This window comes from Mus pahari, chromosome X, assembly GCF_900095145.1.
Source record: "Mus pahari chromosome X, PAHARI_EIJ_v1.1, whole genome shotgun sequence".
Taxonomy (NCBI): Eukaryota; Metazoa; Chordata; class Mammalia; order Rodentia; family Muridae; genus Mus; species Mus pahari.
The window spans coordinates 6,648,935-6,673,531 of NC_034613.1; the positions used below are offsets into that span (position 1 = coordinate 6,648,935).

General features: G+C 44.0%; 1 protein-coding gene across 13 annotated transcripts in view; it reads right to left on the minus strand.

Moving 5' to 3' along the window:
- Window positions 1-4,876: 4,876 nt before the first annotated feature.
- The window catches only part of Cask (calcium/calmodulin dependent serine protein kinase), a 344,733-nt gene continuing 325,012 nt past the window's right edge, over window positions 4,877-24,597 (minus strand). For all 13 annotated transcript variants that reach the window (XM_021188353.2, XM_021188350.2, XM_021188347.2 and 10 more), the window contains 3 exons: window positions 21,396-21,598; window positions 14,082-14,165; window positions 4,877-10,127 (listed from right to left, as the gene is read on the minus strand). In XM_021188353.2, the coding sequence (XP_021044012.1) occupies window positions 9,951-10,127; window positions 14,082-14,165; window positions 21,396-21,598 (464 nt within the window). In that variant the 3' untranslated portion in view covers window positions 4,877-9,950. The remainder of the gene's footprint in view (window positions 10,128-14,081; window positions 14,166-21,395; window positions 21,599-24,597) is intronic.

A 24,597-nucleotide genomic window follows, 5' to 3' on the forward strand; every position in this document is an offset into this window, starting at 1 on the left:
TCTATTTATTTATTAAGACAAAGTCTTCTACTGAACCTGGAGCTTGCCAAGTAGCTGAGCTGGTGAGCAAGTGAGTGCCCACACCCAGAATATCTCTGTTTCTGTCTCCTCCTGATGTGAATTTCCAGTAGCATGTCATCATGCCTGGCCTCATATGTGAGATGTTGTGGATCGGAATTCAGGTCACCTTGCTCATGTGCCAAGTGCTTTACCCACTGAATTCAAAAAAGTTCTTAGGGCCCCTTGCAACTTTTGGGTAAAATTTTGAGTATTTTATGTATTTATTTCTCTATTTTTGGTGTTATAGTGCAATTACATCACGCCTCCCTTCCCTTTCTGCCCTCCAAACTCTCCCACATACCCTTTCTTCCTGTCTTTCAAATCCATGGCCTCTTTTTTTATTAGTTGTTTATATATATGTGTTATTTATATTGTTATACATATTACATATACAAATGCTGACTACTTGGTATTAGATAAGTGATTGGTGTGCCCTTCCCTGGAGAAGACTATTTTTTTTTCATTCTGAACATTCTTCAGTTGCCTGTAGTCCTTTGTGTGGGGTTGAAGCTTCATGGACTTTTCTTCATCCAATTTGGCATGGTTATTGGTGTCATCCTTGTTCACCTCATAATTGGGCAGTCATGTTGGTGAGACTTTATGTGTGTAGCTTCTGAAATTCTTAAGAGACAGAATCTCACCAGCAAACTCTCTGATCCTCTGATTCTTACAATCTTTCTGCCTCTTCTTCCACAACGTTCCCTGAGCCTTAGGTGCACAGGTTGTTTTGAAGATATATCAGTTGGGCTGGGCTCCAGTCTTCATTTTGATTGGTTGTGGTTTTAGGGAATGGTCTCTGCCCTTTGCAAAGAGAAGTTTCAAATTTATTAGGTATCTAATATGCACAAAGCCCTGGGTTGTATCCTCAGCATTATAGGGAAAAAGTATTAGGGGAGCTTAAAGAACCGAGGATAGACCAGATGTTCCATAGTGAAGGAAAACCAACCAAACAGCTCAAAGTGTTTTGTTGGATCCCTCCAGTGAAGCCCCAAGGCCACTGCAGCCAGGTGGAGTCAGAGCCTGTCACCTGTCTGACAGCTACAAGCCTCTACTGCCACCTTGAGCATAAAGCTCACGGGCTTCTTTATTCTGAGTTCAGGTGCCCCACAGGGGCAGAAGCTATGGGTCACAGACCGAGTCTGTTGTTTACTGCAAGGGAAGTCAAGAACAGATCTCATGGCTCCCACTTTGGAAAGATTTATTTACAATGTTGGAAGGTGTTTAAAAGATCCCAGGTCTGTTCTAGGGCTTGGCTTTTCAGCTGGGTTCCCAAGCCCATCCCCTGCTGCTGAAGACTGAAACGGGGCATTAACTCTGGTTTTTGTTTTTGACAAATCCATTTGAATTCTCTTTTTTCTTTTGGCATAGGATCTCGTGTAGCCCAACCTGGCCCTGAATTCTCTATGCCTTGAACTCTGGATTTTCCTGTCTCAGCCTCAAGTGCTGGGATTACAGACTGGGCTGTGGTGCTGCCTGGCTTCTATTTTAATTCTTAAGATCCTAAATTCAAAGTTGAGTTAATTAACCCTTTCCTCTATGAGCTGTGCTTTTGTATTGTTTGACCTCAGCTTGGAAGTTATAACCTCTTAATTTTGCTTTCATGGTTACGTAATGAGTCTGTTTTTTTAAAAAAAGAGTCTACGAATAAGAGTCTGTTTTTAAAAAAATAGCTTTTTTTCCCAGCTCCATCTTTATACAGGAAATACCATGCTGGGAATGAAAATAGTCCACCCTAAGATCCAGGGTGCCAGGAAAATGAGTATCTCCCTGTCTGGGAACCTGCGCCCACAGCTAAATCTAAATATTCATATTTTCTGTTTTTTTTTCTTCATCCTTTCTATAAATTGTAACACTGATATACAGGCAAAGCAGAGGCAGATGGAGGAATTCTGTCTCCCCAGTTTTGGCTAAATTAATTTTACACACACACAGACACACACAGACACAGACACAGACACAGACACACACACACAGACACACAGACACACACACACACACACACACACACACACACACACACACACACACACACACAGAGCTCTGTTAAACCAGGCTAGTGTTTGAATTCTGAACTAGGCATTATGTCTTGGAATTCTGGGAAATACTTGCTCTTAACTAGCATCTTTGACATACAAAAATCTATTAGTTAATTCCTGACCTTGACAACGTAAAGCTTAAGCTGTGTTAATGCTATCTCTTTCCCCATTTCTGTGTTAGCATTATAAAGTATTTTAATTGTATATAGAGCTAAAAGTCAAACAAGATACCATTGATATTAGTATGTAAATGTATTCATTTACTTTTCTACTTTCTCTTCACAGTTCTAGTTAGGTTTAAAATATTTTGAGGACAGTTTTCAGGAGTCAGTTCTTTCCTTTCACCAGGTGACTTCTAGGTATTGAACTCATGTCATTAGGCTTGAGGACAAGCCCCTTTACCTGCTGAGCCATCTTGCTAATACATTTTACTAACCAAATTACTTGAAGAAACTATTTGAAGCCTAGGGTGATGTAACTTTTCTTCACAGAGGAATGAAATTCTCTTCTGTGAAGGCACCTTAAGCATAGGCTCATCTGAACCAAATGTCAGGGCTGGAGCAGATGTGAAGCGAACACGGGCCTACTTAGGCTTCATCTGTATCCATCAGCAACCTTTTTGTTGAAGAGGCAAGTGCCCCTGGAGAACTCTTCCAGGTTTCCTCCCTGCCCTTGGCATCATCCTGGCCCCAGTTTAATCAATCCTTCCCTACATTGTTCATTTCTCTTTCTGTTTGTGCATGCACGAATGCATTTATTCATGTGTAATGTGCACCTGCATGTGTGAGTTCCTGTGTAGGTGTGTGTTCTTGAGCATGTGGAGGACAGAGCTTGACATCAGGTATCCTCTCTGATTTTCTCATGTTTTAAAAAGACAGTCTGTCAGTGAATCTGGAGCTCACCAATTATGCCAGACTGGCTGGCCAGTGTGCTCTGGGAATCCTCCTGTCCCCACCATGCCCGCAGTTTTGGGATTACAGGCCTGTGCTGGTCCTCATGCTTATGCAGACTATGAAACAGCTCGTCTTTAGCTGCTAAGGATATTTGTTTTATGCTTTGACTAGATCCTTTTCAGATTAGGACTCAGCATTAGATTTTGTCAAATGATTATTGCGGGTAGCTGCTAAAGTGATCACAGCTGGTAAGTTTGACTTTTTCTAACTGAGATACATGCTATGTAAAAGGAAGCATACAAACCCTAGGTATTATGTTCGGATGTGTCGCCACCATCGCGTCTGTCAGCACCACCCTACAAGAGAGAGTGAACATTTGTATTATTCAAGCTCAGTCTAGGGGAAATTTTGGGAAAACTATTAATTTGTGGTGAGCCTGCCTTGTGTGGGCTCTGCTTCCCTACCTCCAGCCTGTTGATTCCCTCACAATCACAAGTCATTTGTCAGGAGGTCTCAGCAGGCTGTTTTTCTCCACTTTCTTTCAATCGTTCATCAGAATTGAGTCAGCTCCTCTGGGGTGTGTCTGTGGCTGTGGGGAGGGGCCACAAGCTTCATTCATGGTGCCCTCTTCACTAGTCTTCCCAGCTTAAATAGTCAGTTTAGCCCCTCCCTGCTGCCATGTGCAATTAAGATGCTTGCATAAATAGGTGGTAGAGTGGCTGATACTTAGGTTGTGACATCCTCCACTCCCTCATGAGTGGGTGCAAATAGTCAATAAGCCCAGCTTAATGCGATTCTTTTCCAAGAGGGAACAGCTGAACTCCACAAGATGGTGGCTGCTTGGCTTGGAGGAGAGTCACTCAAAACAGTGTGTGTGTGTGTGTGTGTGTGTGTGTACACGAGTGGAGGCCAAAGGTTACCCTCAAGCTCCTGAGTAGCTGTTTACTTTCTCTTCTGAGATAGGGTCTCACACTGAGGCTTGAGGTATTCCAATTCAGCTAGGTCAGGAGGCTAGCCGAGCCCCAGAACTCATGTTTTTGCCTCTCCAGCAGTGGGATTACAAGGCTTTCTCACCATGCCTGGCTTTTTCTATGGGTGCTGGGGATCAGAGCCAGGTTCTCATGCTTGCTGCTACGAGCTTTACTGACAGTTGTTGCCCCACCCCCATCATGTCTAGACTCTTACAGTGATAAGTTTGTATAAAGTGTTGGCTTATAATCACACCAGTATTCATGTTTCTTTATTGCAAATCTTCAAATGAGCAGGTAAAATGTACTGGGGCTTGGCTCCTTTCTGGGGTGTATGCAACACAGGCAAGTGTGAGTCTCTACAATCCCTTTCTTGAACAAAGCAAAAGGGCCAGAGCAGGAAGTGTGTCAACGGAGGTGAGCAGGGGCACCCCAAACACCACGTCCCATACCCTAGCTTGACGCCAAACCAAACTACAAAACAGCACCTGTGCCAAGCCAAGTAAGATGCCCGAGTGCTTCCTCCTAACAGCTTTTTGTGCAAGCGTCATATAAGCACATTTGCTGAGCTGCGGCACCTACATCACTAAAATCAATTTAGACTTCTATTTCCAGCAGCTGCCACAACTTGTGTTTCTCTTCCTTTTTCTAAAGTTCAGAAGCTACTTAAATGTGCATTCAAATGCAAGTCCCTGATAGCCATGGCTGAGAGGAAGGTTGCCAGGGTGGACATCAGGAGCCTGGGACACATTCTTCCCAGAAAGGGTAGAAGCCATCCCTTTGGTACAAACCTTTGTGGGGGAGGCCTGCAGAACTTAGCCATGCAGAGGGCTTAAAATCTGGCTGGACATCCCTTCTACATCATGAAAGGGTGTTTTTTCTCAAGCTGTTTGGCCTGGAATCTGAGGAGACACGTGCCTTTTCAGGTTTTATACATTTTATTCATACATTTCTCCAACTTTGAAATGACAAAAGCCCAAGTCTATGGTTTCCCATTACACAGCATCCTACAGGTATGTATATTCTACAAAGAATACTATGCAGTTTCTCTTCTTCCCGTGTCACACGAGATAACTGATTAGGGTTTCGACTTGTACTGTGCTGGCAGTGCCACCAGCCTTGTGGTTGTTCAGGTGACAGGGCAAAGGGGTTGGGATGGGAGGGCGTGTGCTAAGGCATGTAAATAGATACACACAGAGAGAAAGAAAAGCAGGACATTTACAAAGAATCCGAACCTTTCCAACCCCTTCAGCTCCTCTTGCAAGCTAAGGCTTTGCTGTACCCTGCGAATACTTACAATCGGATACGGTGAAATATACAACAACCATTAACATCTCTCTCTTTTTATCACTGAGACAATACTTCAAAACCTTTTATAAAAAGGCAATAATACATACAGAAAGAAAGAACACATTGGCAAAGCTTTATGCAAAACCACCCCAGAACTGAGTCTGAATGGCAACGCACCTACACTGCACTGGAACACGATGCTGTGGTCTCAGCACCACCTGCCTGCAGAGGACATCCCAGGCGACATCAAAGACTGGAAATCAACCCCTACCCCCCAATTCTTGGTCTCTGCCAAATGAAAAATAAAGGCAATGCCACTCTCTGTGGAGGAATGCCTACTTCTATTCCCAAGCACAAATCCCTCTGTTGAGATTCTCTCCTGGTCCAAAAGACTTATCTTCCCTGGACCTAACTCAGTCACATGCTATAAAGAACGGATTGTACTCTAAGCAGTAGCCAAGTGCCAAGTTTTTGCACATACAGAGCTGGAATTGTGCTTGGGGCCAGCAATGTGGTCTCCCATGTGGCTGCAAACATCTCCTTCCATTGTCTTTTGCTTGGTCCATTTGCACAGGTTCATTCAAGGGAGTTAATGGAGGGTCAGGTGACAGACAGTGGGAAGTCAGGATGTTCTCTCCCATCCCTCTAACAGCTAAGCCTTGCGGATGCCTGTCCTAGAGACGGTACTGTTCTTTCCCTATAGCTGCTGCTGCTGCTGCTGCTGCTGCTGCTGTGGCCTGAAGGCACCAACAGGAAGTGCAGATAGGAAGGCTGGACTCAGCTTCCTCTTTCCCCCTACTTCCGGATGGATGTGGGAGCTGAACTCCACTCTGTAAGCTGGGCAACCGGAGACTTCCCACAAGTTTAAGGCAAATGGACGTGTGCAGTGCCCAGGCATAGCCGATTACAAAGGAGGCCTCCCAAGTACGGTTCCGTAGCCAGTGGTACCACACAGAGAGGGAGACCCTATTTCTAAAGGGACCAAAAAAGGACAAGTGCCCCCCCAATAAAAACAGCGATGAGTAGAACATGCAGCCCTTCTGCAAGCCATAGGAAGAAACAAGGCATCAAGAAAGATGTATTCAGTGTGTCTCAGCAGCAACAGTCCTTGTGAAGAGAAAAGGCGGAGCAGGCTGTGCTCAGTTCTGACAACCAGCCACCACTATCTACCCACCAGAATGCTGACCTGAAACAAGAAGTGATGAGGGATGCTGGGGGCTTGATTTTTGGAATGCTTAGCAGTGTGCCCTCTATTCTTTCCAAGGAGACATTTGTATTAAGAATTCACTAATCAAACCATTTTCTCAATAGCATTTGTGACAAGCTAAGCTTATTTTCCCCCCGTGTAAGAAACTGACCTGAGATGCTAAAGGAACATCCCACCAGGGGGAGACAAGAGAATGCTTTGGGGTGCCTCACCCTTAAGGGGCAGTTTCCATTCTGGGTAGCTCCCCATTTCCTGGAGGGTGGTTCAGTTGATTGAACTTTTTGAAAAAAATACAAAAAAACCTGGTAACCTTAATGAAGAGACCCCAAACTGGAAAACAGAACTCTGAGATGAAAAGCTTGAAAAGACAACAGGAGCTTCAAAGGAATGCTTGGCCTGCCTGCCTGCCTGCCCCAGGCCTTAGATACAGGGAAGGGACTGCTTCCTGCCACTCTTCCTTTGCTGGGGAACTCTGCAGCTTTATCTATTCTGCTACCAATAGCCTGAGACTCTGCCTTCTCAATGCAGATAGCAAGAAGTAGGTCAACTCCTTTTTTTTGCCTTTCTGAGCCGATATTTTAAGCCATCTCACCTGATGGGGTGCTTCTAAAGTAGTTCCAATGTTATCTCGACATTGGGAAACTTCCAGATGGATTCAACTGAGGGACACATTTCTTTTCAGTGTTCAGATAGGAATACGCTGCATGTGAGAAGTAATTACTGCTTTATGATTAGAAAATCAGCTCACTTCATCTTTTAAACAAGGAACTTAGGAGATCCAAACATTCCCTCTCCTGTTGTGGGGAGTAGGGCTGGGGTGGCAGAAAGGACCTGCACTCTGGCTTTCCAACATTTCATCTGACTACTGATTTAGCAATCTCTGGTAATTTGCTCTAATATTGTGTGTGTGTGTGTGTGTGTGTGTGTGTGTGTGTGTGTGTTTCGGCCGATGAAATGGAAGCAGTCAAGAAGCTTTGAGCAACTTCCTCTGATTGCCTGGGGTACGACTGTACTGGTGGCACTCTGACTTCAGAGATGGTTTTCCCTCTACGTCATAAGCACACTCTTTAGAGCTGTGTATTAGTGGGAAAGAGCAGGTGAGCTGCTGGGGCAGACGCTGTGTTCTAGGTGCAGGGGTTCACCACCTGTATAAGGGCAGGAAGCATGCCGCCAGTGCTCTTCTCTCGGACTCCAGAAGGCCAGTGAGGAGAGAAGGTCCCCATATCCCCGAGTCCTGGAGTCCTTCTTTCAGTCTGTGCTCACCTGAACTTAAGCTGGCTTCACTTTCCTATGCTCATTCTATCTGTGGGGATGTGGTAGATGGTCACAGACAGGCCTTGCCAGCATTTCTGGAGATCTGCTCTCAAGAGCAAGTGGGAGTATAAGGGATTCTCAGAGGGAGGAATGGTTCTTTTTTCCCACACCTTAGTTGTGCTTTACTGGAAGAGGTAGAGCAGGTACTGAGCCACTGAAAAGGGTGGCTTATGGTCAGTACTACTGCAGTAATGATGTCTGGCCTGGGCACTGATTAGGATCGAGGTCAGCACTACACAGCCCTAAGCAACTCCTGAAGTTTTCTCTCTCCACCTAGCAAGAGTTCACCGTTGAGCCTGTCTCTGGTGTGCAGTTAGGTCTCCCTCACTTGCGGGACCGGACACAAGTTATTCTCACAGTATCTTGTTGGTAAGTTGTGACCATCTGGGCACTGACAAAGAATGGTCTACAAACAGAAACCAGATGGTATCGTGTAATAATAGCTGGGAAGGGTGGGATGCTGAAAACAGGAGAGGAGGATGAACACAAAAATGCCTTCTCTGTTCAGTGCCTAAGAGGAGCTGTTCAGGCCAGAACTCATTCTGCCAAGGCACAAAGTGATGGAGGCCAGCTAACCCTCAAGAAATGAAAACGATGGCATGTTTCCAAGGACCAGAGTCATGTCAGTGCCCTGTTCTCCCATCCATGAAGGGGAAACACTCTAGTGACCTCTGGCAGAGTCTGAGAACCCCAGCCTGGACCTCCTCTAGTGATTCTGACAGCATGGTGGGGGATGAGATGGTGAATGTTTCTAAAGCAACAAGGACAGGTGACTCCCCTGTGCCAAGGGATAGAGCAAGAGGAAGGAGAGACCACAGGTGGCCTTGTGAGTCAGATGTGGTCCAAGCTGTGCCCTGGCAGGCTGCTTTGTTGCCCTACCAACTGAGACTTATTCCTGGACCTTTGATGGGTCAGTGAGCATCTAACAAATTTTAGAACTTAAAAGATTACCAGCTTGGACCTGAACAAATCTATAATGAAATGAAGGACCCAAAGGCATTTAATTATTGAACACATACAATGAAGTATATTTAAAAAAATGGACAGACTGTCCTGTTAGTTATCATTTTAAAGGAATTTACAGGGCTGTTATAGATTATTCTTTTGGAATAATTCAGTTTGTAGCAAATGCCTAAACTGGTTTCTTCATTGCACAGTATATTCTCTTTAAATGGGTGCTTAAAACAATTACATACAGATTAAAAATCCGCATTTCTTTGCTTAATTAAAACGTTAATACTCTTAGACAACACAGATCTGAAATGGCGAAACCAGCAATACCCCCTCCCACCTTACAACAAATTAAATTGAGACAAAATTACAAACACATTTCACTACATGATTATTATTAATAAAAATCAGTTTTTTTTCTGTTTTATAAAGTTGCCCGAAATGCAAGGGATGTGCATAGGTTTACAACTTAGTCATAATAGCAATTTATTCTTACTCCCCTGGGTGTGCCCCGTGAACGGAATGTACTTTGCTGTAATTACAGATTGTTTTGTCCAACACAGACACACCGACAGCATAAACGCTCGCGACTGTCCACATGCATTAAGAGTCAAGACCCAACTTCAAATCTCTAAAAGGTTTACAGGGTGCTTCAAAGAGACAGTATCACAGTATCTGGATGTTACATAAAGGACTTCAAAAAAAGAGAGAGAAAAAAGGCCTTTAAAAATTTATGACTGTTTTGTAATCACTAGACTAATCATTTCAAATAAATAAAGGAAAGAAAGGTATTCCAATCCATAAAATCAGACTCTAAAAAGAATGTAGTGTTCCACCCCCAGTCAAGGTAACAGAATCATTGTTTATTATTATTAAAATAGATTATAGAAAGCAGCATCTATTTTGTGCAGTTTTTAGGGGCCTTGGAAATAAAAAGCTATGATTTCCAAAAATATAACATTCCAAAGGATTGAATAATACATACATTTAAAGATACATTTTATTAAAGTTTAGGAGAACTGATTAAAAAAGATACTGTCTCTTTAAATTAGTGTGTAATTGATTTTCTCCTCCTATCTATTCGGACATGACAATAATTATAAATGTAGGTCACACTACAACTAGGTAGTCTCTAGGGACCACGACCTGCTGACACAAGGCCGATAACAAAGAGGCTTTTTCCACGTAGGAGGTGGCTCCCAGTTTTATACTCAGATAGCCAAGGAGAAACCTAATAGACCCAGGAGACTGGGACCCACTGTGGGGCTGTGCACACAAGCTCGACGGCTTCCTCCAGATGTCTGATTGTCTCATCAATTTCGTTGTTGATAATTGTGAGATCGAAGTAGTGTGCGTATGTTCTCTGCAAGACATCAGACTCCTTCTGCAGGCGCTGAAGAGATTCATCCTGCATAGGGTGGTATGGGAGATGGGGAGGGATGGGAGAAGGAAGAAGCAAATGCAAGGTGGAAGTCAGTCCATGCCTTTTTCTACATTTCATCCCAGTGTTAGAATGGCTCAAAACTAAACAATAGTGGGGTATGAGGCTGTGTGACAGAGATGATGGTCACTGTCTTGTGATGGCAGGGTTACAGAGCTCCCACTGGCAACTGTGACTGGTTGACATGCAACAGGGGTTTCTGTGAAAAGTAGCCAAAGCCAACACTTTAGCAAACACAAAGCCCCCACCCAGGCCTACCTGGGCCTAACCTCAGAGCCCCCTTTGGGAGACTACACAAGGCTTGGATTTCTAGTGGCTATAGTTCTTTTATCCTTCCTCTGAGCCAGGGAGAACCAGAGCTACATCCTTTTTGGTGGGAATGCTAGTGTGGTTGAGTTGAACTCTTGAGTCTCCTTCCCTTGGACCTTAAAGCTCATTTGAGTCTTGCGTGCTCATGCTAATAATATTTCCCTCCATCTACTTAAAAGGTTTAGTGTGTTCCAGGAATGCAATGGCACATAAGATCCCTCATCTGACAGCAGTCCATGTAAGAGGCAAAGCTTTCAGGATGCTATAAATAATAGTGGAATAAGGCCATTTCCCACATACATAGTAACTGGCAGCTGAAGAATGCCCCCAAGTTAGTCTGTACTGGAAATGGCCAGAAAAATGTCAGGGTTTGTGAATGTACTCATGTTTCTTAAGAAAACTGCCCCCAAACCTTGAACTCTAAGTAGGCTTGCTGTAGGTTGACACCCCTGTATTCAGCTGGCCTCAGTCTATTGAAACTCCCCCAGGCTGAATCAACACCAGGAGGGAACCTGGGGTCTCAAGCTTGTCCCACTGCTTTTCTTTATGAGCCAGAGTCTCACTATGTAGCCCAGGCTAGCCTGGAATTTAGAATCTTCTTGGTTTAGCTTCCCAAGTATTAGGTATGTACCATAACACCCACCTTGAATACTTTTTTAGTGTTCTAAAGAGTCACCAGAAAGAAGGTCTATTGCTCTGTTTTTACAGGTTAAATTTCTTTTTTTTTCCCTTTTGGTTTTTCGAGACAGGTTTCTCTGTGTAGCCCTGGCTGTCCTGTTACTCACTCTGTAGACCAGGCTGGCCTCGAACTCAGAAATCCTCCTGCCTCTGCCTCCCAAGTCTGGGGATTAAAGGCGTGCATCACCATTGCCTGACCAGGTTAAATTTTTTTTTAAGATTTATTTATTTATTATATGTAAGTACACTGTAGCTGTTTTCAGACAGTCCAGAAGAGGGCGTCAGATCTTGTTACAGATGGTTGTGAGCCACCATGTGGTTGCTGGGATTTGAAGTCCGGACCTTCAGAAGAGCAGTCGGGTGTTCTTACCCACTGAGCCATCTCACCAGCCCCAGGTTAAATTTCTTTCTTTCTTTCTTTCTTTCTTTCTTTCTTTCTTTCTTTCTTTCTTTCTTTCTTTCTTTCTTTCTTTCTTTCTTTCTTTCTTTCTTTCTTTCTTTCTTTTTTCTTTTTTTAAATTTCTTATGATGATTTTACAAAGGCCAAATTCAAATTTGAATTTTGTGAGTGAAATGAACTAGAAGTTTCCTGCCCTACTTCCCAAACACTTGGGAAGAGACAGGGGTAGTTTTTGGGTAACCTAAGCTAGCCTGAGATCATATTTATATATGTACACATCCATAAATTTATGTTTATTAGATTATTACCCCTCTCTTCAACCTGGGCATAAACCCTTGTCCTGCTATTGCTTTGTTCCAGCTTATTGCTAAGCTGAGTGGCATACACATAGTATATGTTCAATAAATGCTATTAAAAGAAAAAGTGTCTGTTTGATACTGGTCCCTTTAGGATTTTTAGAAAAAAAAAACTGTCAAGACACTGGGTGATTGAGAAGTGGGACTCAGAGTAACAGAGTCTGATCTCGGGAGAATGCCAAAACTCTGATACCTTCAGGGACCAAGGAGTTCTGTGTGTCTAGCCCTGGCTAAGGACCCCTCTTCATATTCTTTGAGGGTACAGCTCTCTGGCAAGGGCATGAGCAGGAACTATTCTAGCCCTTTGCAGGGACAGACATAAGAGCAGCCAGAAACTCAATGTTTCTTATCTGGGCACTCTGACCAAGCAGTCTACTGGTTTAGTTACCCTCTACAGGAATTTCAAAGCAGGACACAGCATGCTTTGAATATCAGTGTTAACTATCCCAATGGTTGCAAGACCTCAGTCACTAGTCACCTTTTGAGGCTAAATGCACACATTATGCTTGTACCTGAAAAAGCATAATATTTTCACTGTGGCTCAGTTTCACAGGAAACAAAACTCCCTTTCAGCAAACGTGTTCATCAGAGCCAGGAGCACTTCCCACCAGTGCCTGGAGGCACATTTCTAAGAAGTCAGTCTCTGTGCCAGGGGGGGTTCTCTGTGCTATGCGGTCCTGGGCCCAGGACGCTGCTAGCAGGTTCTGGTTTGTTCAAAAGACTGGGTTGATGCAAACATTCAAGAAAATTTATGGCTAGATAGAGTTCTTTCTGCAGAAGAACAAAGCGCCCTGTGTCTGTATCCTCTAAGGTGAGGCTCTGTCGGTTTCTTTTGCAGCAGCTTGTTCCCTCGCCTGTAACAGGCTTAGCTCAGTGAAAACAAAATGCCTTTATTCTAACAGCAAAAGCAAGGATTTATGGGAACCAAATGTCTACATTCTACATCTATTAAAAGACACAGACTGTATTTCATCACCTCCTAGCTGGTACTTACAGGCAATTTTCTGCACCATTTTGGCAGCTATGGAAAATTAGTAAAAAGGTAGGACAACAGGCAAAACAGAAACAAAAACAAAGCAAAGATGGTAATTCAAGAAAAATACATAGCAACCAAGGAAAAACATTAACCACAACGAGGAGTTTCAAACACACATGGGAGAGTAGAATTTTATAAAAGAATATGTCTTTTGCCAATGAAATGACAAAACAAAAACCAAAACCAAAACCAAACCAACCAAACAACAGAGATTGAAAATATGAGCGCTAAAGGTCAACCTAAATATTAAGGGCACACTTCGAAGCCTCAATATGACTGTACTATATAAATGGGTCACTGATCACTAGACACAGTCGAGGATCTGCTGGTTTCTAGAATCTGCAAATCATGCTCTTCAGGATAAGTTTACCCAGGAGTGTTTTCCTAACTCAGGAAGCAGATGTGATCATACTGCCAGCATATGCTGCCACCCTTCCCTTTCCAGGGAATAACCTGTGTGGGCTTGCTAAGGCCTGGGGCTAGCTCTGGCAAGTGCTGACTTGAGTTGGCTTGAAAGCACCCAGGATTTATTCTTTTTGTGGTGCTGGGAATAGAACATAGGGCCATGTACATACTAGGCAAGTGAGAAATGAGGCACCCTGCCCAGGCCAGCTCATCTCTAGGTTTTGTAGTCTCCAGAGGTCTTCACAAGCTAGGGAACCTGGGAAGTCCCATCAAGGTCATAGATTCCTTATAGTCCCTCTTAGCTCCAGGAGCTGCCACTGTCTTAATGCAATCCTGTTAGGGAGGCAGTAGACCAGCTGCCATGGAAGGCAGAATCTGCTTGGAATACCTCGGTCCTTGGGAACTGAGGGGCTTTCTCCTTGGACTTCCTAAGTGGATGTATTAAGGAAGGCTACAGGCTGTCCAACTGACTGGTCTAGTCCACATCATATGGTTTGGAGCAGACCTCCTGCTGTGTTAGGGATGGGGCTGGAATCTGTCTACTGTTCCGATCTCAGAAGAAACACCCTGCCTGTGTGGTCTAATTCCCAATACTGAATGAGCGCCTTGTACTCTGGGGATCAGAGTGCCCAGCAAAAAGGACAAAGCAGAGCTTTGCTCAGATGATTTCAGTGCAAGACATCTACATTCCTTACCCCAGACTGTGCTTATCCGGAGAAGGGCAAGTTCACTCTTACCTCATTTAAACCTGGAGTGATAGTTGGAGCTGCAATGAAGACAACAAAAGGAGCAAACTCTGCAGTCCTCAGGACCTTCAGTGCCTGTGCAGAAAAGGAAGACACTTAGAAGAGGAAATCACCAAGATAACATGCAGAGGAGCCTATCTGTGACCCAACTGAAAACGTCAAGGCCTGGGCTTAAGTTTTTAGCAAGATAAAATGAAATGAACCAACTTTATACATTTTTATACGTTGCTTTCCTCCTAAAGGGTGGCCAGCAGCTCAGAAGTTAAGAGCTGATAAATTGGACCTGTTTGTTATGAATCTCATAGCTTATATGTGGGTTAATGTTTGTTTAAGCCTGGTGATTTGATGGAGCCTGAATTTTAGTTGATGGGAAATGCATTCTGGGGAGACTTGGATCTGTAGGCTGGCTTCACCCTGATCGGGAACCCACTTTGTCACATATCAAACTGCCAGTTGCTAACCAAAGACAGCAAATCCTGGCCACCATCACTGTGTGGGCTGTAGTCATATTTACAAAGGCCTTCTGATGAGAGCTGCCCTCCCAGGGGACTCAAGCGAGAAAGTGAGACGCTTGTCCAGGGCTGTAATCATGAAGTCCTGCCACTAAAGACACTGTGTGGTTGTGGTAAACATCATGACCCATGTGAAGACATGGCATTCAAGTGGAAGGCCCTCTGAGGTTCCTTCTAGTACCTTTCCAAAATGTGGCAAATCTGTGCAAGTCATTCGTTTGCTTAGATGTGCGCCTGAGTTGTGATGAGGTGGCATAGGAACCGACTCTGTGAAGGTTCACTGTTTCTATTCCTCCTCTGGGAAGTCATGATATTCTCAGAGGTTATAAATATCAATTCCGGGACAAAGCTGACCACATCCAGGTACGTAATCCACACATGACTGACATGTGAGTGATTCATAGGCATCAGGAGGAAATAAATACCTTGCTGCTCTCTGTTTAATTTTAGTTTTCTTTCCCCAGAAACAGGTATATCCAGGCTGGCTTCAAACAGACGACCCTTCTGGACTGGCCTGGCATTACTGCTTGCTGCTCTTTACACAAGAACCAAACATGTGTCTTTTGTTACCTATATATTTTGCTTTGTGCATTATCTTTGCTTTTGTTTTCTTTCCTGTTTCTTGTGCTCCATCCTTAGCCTGGTTTATAGTACTAGACTGATTCCCTGCCTCTAGTTTTAGTGGCTTTAAAATCCATATCCCAACCCACTGCTAGTTGGTCTTTCTCTCTTCCTCTCCTAACCCTTCAACGGCCCACTTCTACATTGCAGGGAAAAACACATGTCCCTTGGCTGGGTCCCATGTTTAAACTCCTGCCTAGCTCTGCTCCATTCCTGGGTAGACTGGACTTCCTCCTAGAGTCCTAGACTTTCAATCCTAGAAAATGTTCAACTCGTTCTGGCTTCTTGGCCTTTCTGCTTGGTGCTTCCTCTGCCTGCACTTCCTACTCTCCTTTCTTTCCCACTGTCCTTTCTGTTTGGCTGAATAATCTAAACCCAGTTTCTGAAAAGTTCTGTTTTGAACATGATCTCATAAAGAGAAAAATGACTTCATACTTCTGATCCTCCTGCCTCCATCTCCTGAGTGCTGGGATTACAGACATGCCCAGTTTTATGTAGTGGTGGGGATTGAATCTGGGGTTTCATGCATGCTAGGCATGCACTCGATTGACTGACTTGGACCTTAAGCTCCAGACCCTCTTGTGCTGATGTGCACACCTGGCAGTTTCTCTGGGAAGTTCCCTGTTGGGCTCTGAGGCCCTGCTGTATGCTCCTGAAGTATCCATCAGTCACTCTGGAAACAGGCTCTGGGAGTGGTCTGAGGGCAAAGGCTGTGTCTTGCTCAGTTGTTTCTCTTATACTCAGTATGGTACACCATAAGCTGCCTTTATGATTCAGTAAAAATGTAAAGACAGTAAATGGAATATATACAACATTTATCCTGGCCTTTGCAGCAGGTCTAACCAGAGAGCTGCTGCTCTCTTGGTATCTCTGAGCACACAGAATTCTAAGATCCAATCTGATAATAAAGGTTCTCACTTTTGAGTATAGCATAAGTCCAGCCTGTACTAGGATTCTAGTTTTAGATTTTGGTCACATACTGTCTTTGGGTGGGTGAGGGGAACCTAGCTCACTGTCTTATCTGCCCAAAGCTGTTTATTGGTCAAGCCCCAGTCCCCTTCTAAGAATGCTTTCCAGGCCCACCATATTCATTTTTGATGGTGCTAGCTGCCCATTCCTTTTGTTCATCTGTTGTGACTGAACACATGATTCAAGTAAGTCTAACATAGTCCTCACTTAGAAATGTCCACTTTGTCTCCATTATCTTGGGTCTTTGTTCTTTCCTTCCTGTGCTCTGGCAGTAAAGGTATATGCCAAATAGGGTATAAGGCTTTCTCATCATTTCCACTGGACTGACTGTCTCTGTCTGTCTCTACCTCTCTCTCAACTAAGATGTGGAAACATCCTGTTGCTTTTCTCCCCAAGCTACCTGAGTGCCCGCTGGAATGGCCTACAGCCTGTACTGAATGGAGCTCAGAGGACAATGACAATGACACCCAGGTGGGAGATGGATTTCTTCTTCTTAGTCATCCACCCTGCTACCCACCCATTCCCGTGGGTGCTTTCGATTTCTAGCCTGCCATCATGTTACTGACCAAACAAACCATTCCTTGGAAAGCAGCACTTTAGCTCCCAGTGAATTAGCCACACATGCACTGTGTGCTGTCCCAAGTCTACAGCAGACAAGGAGGACCACCGAACTCAACTCTGTAACATCCCCCAAGGAAGGCCATGTTCATCACACTGCCAGAGGCTTTTGGCGCCCTCCTTCATGACACAAAATTTCGGACCAAATTTAATGTTCATCACAATAAGTACAGTAGTTCCTGTAGATAGCACAGTTGTTCCCCTGTCTTTTTCATGTTCTTCTATTTCTATCCTGCATTACTGCATTTTCCAAAATTCCAATGTGCCTCAAATACCAACTGCGATGTTGCTGTCTAGTCAGGCCTCAGTTTCAGCATCACTACATACTTCCTCATTTGTTTCTGACGATCCCTATCCGCATATCCTGTTCTACTTATGGGTTTCAAGTGGGAGCATGGTTAGGTCCAGGCTCTGCTTAGCTAAGATTCAGAGTCACTTTAGGGATAGGAAATGGAACTGCTCATAGGATGCCCCTCCCTCAGGCTCTTAACAACAGAGTTAAAGATGAATTGTAAACCTTGGATTTAAGGTGAGATACAAATTTGTTAATAGTGATAGGTAAATCTTTCTGTATGTGAGGAGAGGAAGAAAGGGAAAGAGAGAAGAAAGAAGAGGAGGGAGCGGATGGAGGGAGGAAGGGAAAGAGGTGGGGAGTAGAGTGGTGAGGAGGGAGTCAGAGAAAAAAATTCTATAGAAAAATTATGGGAAACATACTGGATTCAAATAATTACTACATTCATACTAGATTTAAAAAGTATCATTCATTTATGAAGAGATAATTTATGGAGATAAATTCATTTTTTGTAGTTCCTTTACCTATGAGCAAGAATTAATCTCAGGTTGTTTTTGCCAAGAAAAAAAAACTCATTTGACCCTAGGACCTAAGTAAGATACAGGTCTCATTAGACTAAAGTAGTTTGCAAAGCTACAAAGTATACAAGAAAATGACCAAGTTGCTCTTGTACACAAACTCAGGGGCTTCAGGAAGAGCACAGTAACTGCACAATGCTAACCAGAGAACAGAACAGCCTCTGGCTCCAGTGTCCTCCTGCATGCTAAGCACTGCCCCCATCACTGAGCCAGGTCCCAAACTCCTGATGGTTTTTCTTTTTGAAGTTTAAGATTCCTACTAAGTTTGAGATTTATCTCTGAATGACATCTTTTTGCCCTTTGGGCAAAGGCAAAGCTACAAGTAATCTACTATCAATCATATTTAACCTAGAATCTGGATATAGTCTAGGCTGGCTTTGGATTTATGATCTCCTATCTTATCCTCCTGAGCACCGGTATTAGCAGGTATATACAGCGATGCCCAGCAGCTAGCATTGACTTTGTAATGCTTCTGATTGGTAAATCAGAATACAGTGCAAGTTAAAAACCATTATATTAGGTTCCCATTATATAATACAGTTATTCTATGGTTTCTGCTTTACTGATATAGATTAGTTCCTTGAGTTATAGTTTTATTTCCATGAAAAACGAGCATTGTAGAATTTTTTCAGGTTTAATTATCCTATAGATTTTCCTACATGTTAAAAGAAAAAAATATCAAGGTTTAAACTATAATATTATGCACAAGGTGGGAGACCTAGAGATTGCCCAGAGTTACCTTGCTTATGACGACACAAAAGGTTGGGATTTGTCATAAAAAAGTAAAAGAAACAAACAAACAAAAAAGACCACCCAACACAGTTCAAATCTCACTTTCTACCAGCTGGAAAGTGTTGGTTGATCACAGTTACATTAAGCCTGTTTTCTTCATCTATGGCAGTAGGTACTGATAGAGTTCATTAAAGTTACCAGTACTGGCACTATAGGAAATACAATCCCTTGCTAATGTGAAAGCAGGCAAGTTACTGTTTTTTTTTCCCCCCTAGTTTAGGATCCTCTAGGTTTGCCAGGGTCCTCTAGGTTTGAAGTTGGATCATCACACTTTATTTAGTATTGGTACTTAAATTTAGCTGCAATTGTCTGGAATAAACTAAGGTGGCACAAGGTACTAGACATGTCTGAAGGGAGCTGAGCACCAGTGTTAGGTGGTAATCCAATGGGCCCGCTATGGGACAAATGGCTTCAGCTAGAGTAGATGTTGAGCAGATTCAAACAAGAAAAGGCACGAGGCACTTTCCCTTCTTTGAATAGTTTCTGAGGCACACTCGGGAAGGAATTTCATCCTCAGCAGCTTGTATTCTTTAGCACTTTTGGCTCTGGCCACACAGCCTGGCATATTCTTGCTCACTCAGTATAAGTGTGTTGTATCAGACTGTCTGAGAGACGGCAGAGGCCTCAATCTAACCAGCTGAGGTGGGAAAGGGGAGCTGAGGAAAATGTTCTAAGAACAAAGCCCTGCCTGAAAGTAAGTCACTCATGGCCACAGACATCCTAAAAGCAGGATGAGGGTGTTCCCCAGCCCTGGAGAGAGAGGACCAAGGGCAGGGAGGCCCAGGGGAGCCCTATTAGTATGGACTCCTAAGTATTCCTGGTTCTACTACCATATATAGCATCCAGCTAGGAGTCTAGACTGAAAAGGAGGGCCTGGGACCAGAGTGGTCAACCAGTCCATACAGGGGCCAGATGGCCCTGGGCCATTCTTGTCCCCAGAGCCTCAGCCCATAGTGGCTAGGGCAGAGGCCAGGATGCCTAGGGCCCGCCCTCAGGGGTCAGTAGAACTGAAAGGTCCCAGTTGTGAGAGGAGGGTAAGCAGGAAGCAGGGGAGGAGTGCAGGTGAGCTCATCCAGCAGTCAGAGCAGTAGGGGCCAGTGTGCCCTGCAGGAGAAGGTGCCGGGCCAAGTGCAATGGAGAAAGGAGCTGCTGTGGACGTCCTGAGGAGGCTGAGAGATGGGTCTCCCGCTCAGCAGTGCAGAGCAGTGCATGGCTGTGCAAGGGCAAGGGGACAGGGAGAGTTGGGTGCTATGAGTGGAGCAGCAGCGGCAGCAGCGGTGGAGGTGGTGGTGGTGGTGGTGGTGGTGGTGGTGGTGTTGGCGGCGGCGGTGGCAGCGGCAGCAGCAGCAGGGAAGGCAGAAAGCCCTTGGAAGTGGCCTGAGGTAATGCAGAGGGGTCTGAGGAGCCCTGCAGCCAGCATACTGCTAGAGACATTACTACCAGCAGAAAACGACGTTCAGGTGAAGACCAGTGTGGAACCCAAGGAGAGGATGTCGAAGACCAGGACCAGGGTTGAGACTTTGCCTCTAGCCACCCCTGGCCAGAGGATTTTTCCAATCCCTAGTAAGGAGGGATTAGTAGTTAAACAAAGATCAATCTGCGTTACACATTATCATATTTACTTCTCTATAGGTCCAAGTTAACCCTTAAGTAAACTACAAATGGTTATCCGACTGTCATACTCCTCCCTAGCCCCTAATCTCATTGTGATTTCCAAACTTCTGAGTACAAAAACCCCACTTGTTGCTGGACTGGAAATGGATGAACCTATTGGCCATGGGTTAGAATCTTAGAGTCCAGAAACTGAGTCATCAGGAACCAGGTCACACAGACAGCTTTAGCACTTAGGGATGGCTGAGAGCAAGTCTCACGCAGTGGCCTTCTCAACCTAGATTTTCCCTACCTGGGACAGGTACATAAGCCTCCTGTTGAAGCAGAGTCTGCTCAACCAGGGGCATGTCTCCACATCTTAGCAGGTGGCACGCCCATCCTAATCTAAGTGATACAAGGTGTGAGTACATAGACCCATCTTAGAAATGGCAGAGCTGAGTCACTAAGAGTTCCCACTGGCCTGGCCTTGAACCGCCTCTGATATCTATCATTCGTCAGTCCTTTCCCTTGTGCGTTAAGCCCCATTTCTACTTGGCTTATGCATGAAAAATTAGCCTGTCAGTCAGCATATCTGTTTTACTTGTTCATGCTAAGCATGTGCCCACCCTACTGCTGAGCTAAGCTGATGCCAATCCCTATGTGAAGTCTTCAGCCTCTGTTTCTCAAGTTCCATCATTGCTATTGCTTCCTACATAAGACTTAGTGGCAAAATCACTACATCAACCATCTTTGGATCTAGCTCCTTTTTGAGTCCTCTTGGAGTTCATTCCTCTCTCAGGAAAGGAAACAGCAGAGGCTGAGAGTCACCTGGGCTCTTAATCCCTGCTCTGTCTACCACTGGCCTCACTCACACTTGCTTTCATTAAGCTATAGCTGTTTCACATCCAGACCTTAGGATTCGTTTCTTACAAGCAATCAATGTAAGATACTGGCAGACGCTCTACTGGTCCAGCATGGTTGTACCAGGAGAACAGAGGTGGGCTGCCATGATAACAACTGCCAGAGCCTCATCCTGAGGTCAGGTCAGTGTAGGATTTCTGGCAGGCACAGACCCAAATGGGTACTTCACCAAGTTTCTGAATATAAGTCGCAGAAGAGAATAATTTGCTTCTTAAATGCATGCTGTGTACACTGAGTTCAATGACAGGTTAGTTTGCATCCTAGACTGGTGACCCAGGAGGTCTTGAGTACTTAAGCTTAGAGAATTACTTCTGTGACCCAAAAACTTTTCTGATGGAATTTTGGATTTCAGAATCTGAGCTTATGAGCATGCAGGCAAGATGGAGTGGGTTCAGGGTGGCTTGGACATTACCTGAGGCTCCACGTCCAGAATCGCAATCAGCCCCTGCTCATGGATTTTCCGAATGGTCTCCAGTTTTGTCCCGTACATTGCATCTTCATGGCTGCCATACTCCAAGTATTCATTATTTGAGATGTCTTGCATCATTTGGTCATGAGATACAAAGTAATAATTCTTGCCATTTTCTTCATCTTTCTTTGGAGGTCTGGTTGTATCTGCAAAGTTCCGTTCATGAGAGGTTTAAACAGCTGGACTGGTGAGTTACACTCCCAATGGACCTATTCAACTCAATCTCTCTCTCTCTCTCTCTCTCTCTCTCTCTCTCTCTCTCTCTCTCTCTCTCTCTCTCTCTCTCTCTCTCTCTCTCTCTCTCTCTCTCTCTCTCTCTCTCTCTCTCTCTCTGTATTGTGTGTACGCGTGTGTGGGATCTAGGTCTTTGTGTATGTTAGGCAAGTATTCCACCACTGAGCTTTATAAACTTAGCTCCTCAATTGTTTCTTAAAAGCTCATTAAGTCATAGTTTAATGACAGCACATAGCTACAATGCCACAACTGGGAGGTGGCAACAGGAAGATTGCATGTTCAAGGCCAGCCTGGTATACAAGAGACTCTGTCTCAAAAGGAAAAAAGGCTGTTGTTTCTTTAGAGTGTCACATATCTCCTGTTCCCATCTCAAGTAACATTGCAGATTTTCAAACAAAACAATTTTTATTAGATATTTTCTTCATTTACATTTCAAATGCTATTCCCTTTCCTAGTTTCCTCTCTGAAAGTCCCCTATACCCTCCCTCCCTTCCTGCTCCCCAACCCACCCACTCCCGCTTCCTGTCCCTGGCATTCCCTTATACTGGGGCATATAATCTTTGCAAGACCAAGGGCCTCTCCTCCTACTGATGGCCGACTAGGCCATCCTCTGCTATATATGCAACTAGAGACACAGCTCTGGGAGGTAATAGTTAGTTCATATTGTTGTTCCTCCTATAGGGTTGCAGCCCCCTTCAGCTCCTTGGGTACTTTCTCTAGTGCCTTCATTGGGGGCCCTGTGTTCCATCCAACAGATGACTTCAAAAAAAAAAAAGAAATTTAAAAACCATATTTATCTGTGCATAGATAGCAGCATAGCAGCTTCTTTTTCTAGTTGTTTGGTGAATATTTCAGTGTTGTGACATATTTCATGCCACTCTGGGAGGAAAGACATGGAGTGACTGTGATGTTTTGAATAAAAATAGCCCTATAGGGTCAGGTATTTGAATACTTGGTCTTATGTGGGTGGAACTGTTTAGGGAGGTTGAGCCTTGCTAGAGAAAATATACCACTTAATACAGGCTTGGAGAGTTCAAAGCCTTCTCCTACTTCCAGTTTGCTCTTTCTCCTTTGTGTTTGAGGTTAGAAACGTCATCTGTCAGCTTCTTGCTCCTGCTGCTATGCCTCCCCTGCTATGATAGTGTCTTGTTACTCTGAAACTGTAAGCCAAAACAAAGTCCTTTTTCTGTAAGTTACTCTGGCATAATATTTTATCGTAACAATAAAAATATCACTAGTAGGGTGGCCCAAGATTAACATAACTTACTATCCTTACTTTGGTCCCTTGCAGAAAGAAGAAAGACTAAAAGAGTGGACAATTATGTGTGCTTATTCACATTTAAATGAATGATAGTGAAATCATTCAGTTTCTTAGTCTCATGAGCCATATTTCAATGGCTGAAGAGCCACAAAGGACTACTGTATTGGATAGCTCAGATATTGAAAGTGTTAGCCTATACCACTTCATAAATGAGGATGCTAGAATACAGCAAAAGACACATCATACTGAAAACAAATGGACTTCAAGAGGTGTGGCTATGATTATCAGAGAAAAACTAAAGCAAAGGGTGAGGCAAAGAAGTTGTGAACTGGTTTATATGCCAAATTGTCTTTTAGAGGTGTTTTTTTTTTTTAAGTTTGTTTTTTGAGATAAGGTTTGGCTTTGTAGCCCTGGCTAGTCTGGTACTTGGTATGTTGCTCTTGCTGGACTCAAATTCATAGCAATCCTCCTGTCTCAGCCTCCCAAGTGCTGGGGTTACAGGTGTGTACCACTGTGGCTGCTTTCCTTTAAAGTTTTGTTTTTAAGACTGACTTATTTTTATTTTATGTACAGGAGTATTTTGTCTACACATATACCTGTGCCCATGTGTGTGCCTAGTGTCTACAGAGGCAGGATGAGGGCTCTAGATGCCCTGGAACTGGAGTTATAGACTACTGCGAGCTGCCATGTGTGTACTGGGAACCACACCCGAGTCCTCCACTAGAGCAGCAAGTGCTGTTAATGCTGAGCCATCTCTCCAGCCTCTGCCTTAACCTTTTATTGAAACATAATCATGCATATTTGTTGATAATCCGTCTAGGGCTATTTTCATTCGTCAGTGGCAGAGATGAGTAGTTCTGGCAGGGGTTATGTGGCCTTCAAAGACTCAAAAAGAAAGGGTTTGTCACCTCCCAAGTCAGTGTACACTAAAGTAAGTGCCAATATCCAGAACATACTGCAGTTAAACAAACTGGGAAAATTGGTGTTATGGTTTAGAAACAAAATGTCCCCCCTAAATGCTCATGTGGTAAAGGTGTGGTTTCGTCGGTGTATCCAATCACTGAACAGTAACTAGATCAAGAGGGCTTTGACCTAACAATCAGTGGATTAATCTGTTCATGGATTCATAATTGGGTGGCATTACTGGGGAGATAGCATTTGGAGGTAGGATCTAGTTGGAGGAAGTAGTTCATCAATGAGGGGTATTTTTTGGGCACCACATTCCTATCTTGCCTTCTCTGTTTCCTGGTTGCCATGAGGTATCATTGCTTTGATATAAGCTTTTGCCATCATGGTATTCTGTCTCACCACAGGCTCACAGCAATGGAGTGAGCAAGCCACTCATGGACTGATATCTCTGAATTGTGCCTTTTAAATTGCTGTTTTATATTTTTGTCACATTGGCAAAAGTCAAACATAACTGGATATGCACATGGGTGCATGTGTGCATGCACATGTGCACACATATGTGTGCACACACATATACTTTTCTCTGTCTTCCCTCTCCTTTTGTCCTCCCTGCTTTTGTTCTCTCATCTTTTAACCACTTCTCTTCTGTACTCCTTCATTTCTTGAATAAATACAAATTTATGCTACTCTTTGATGAATACAGATGCAACTTAGAAAGAATGCTTTCTCCAGTTACACTAA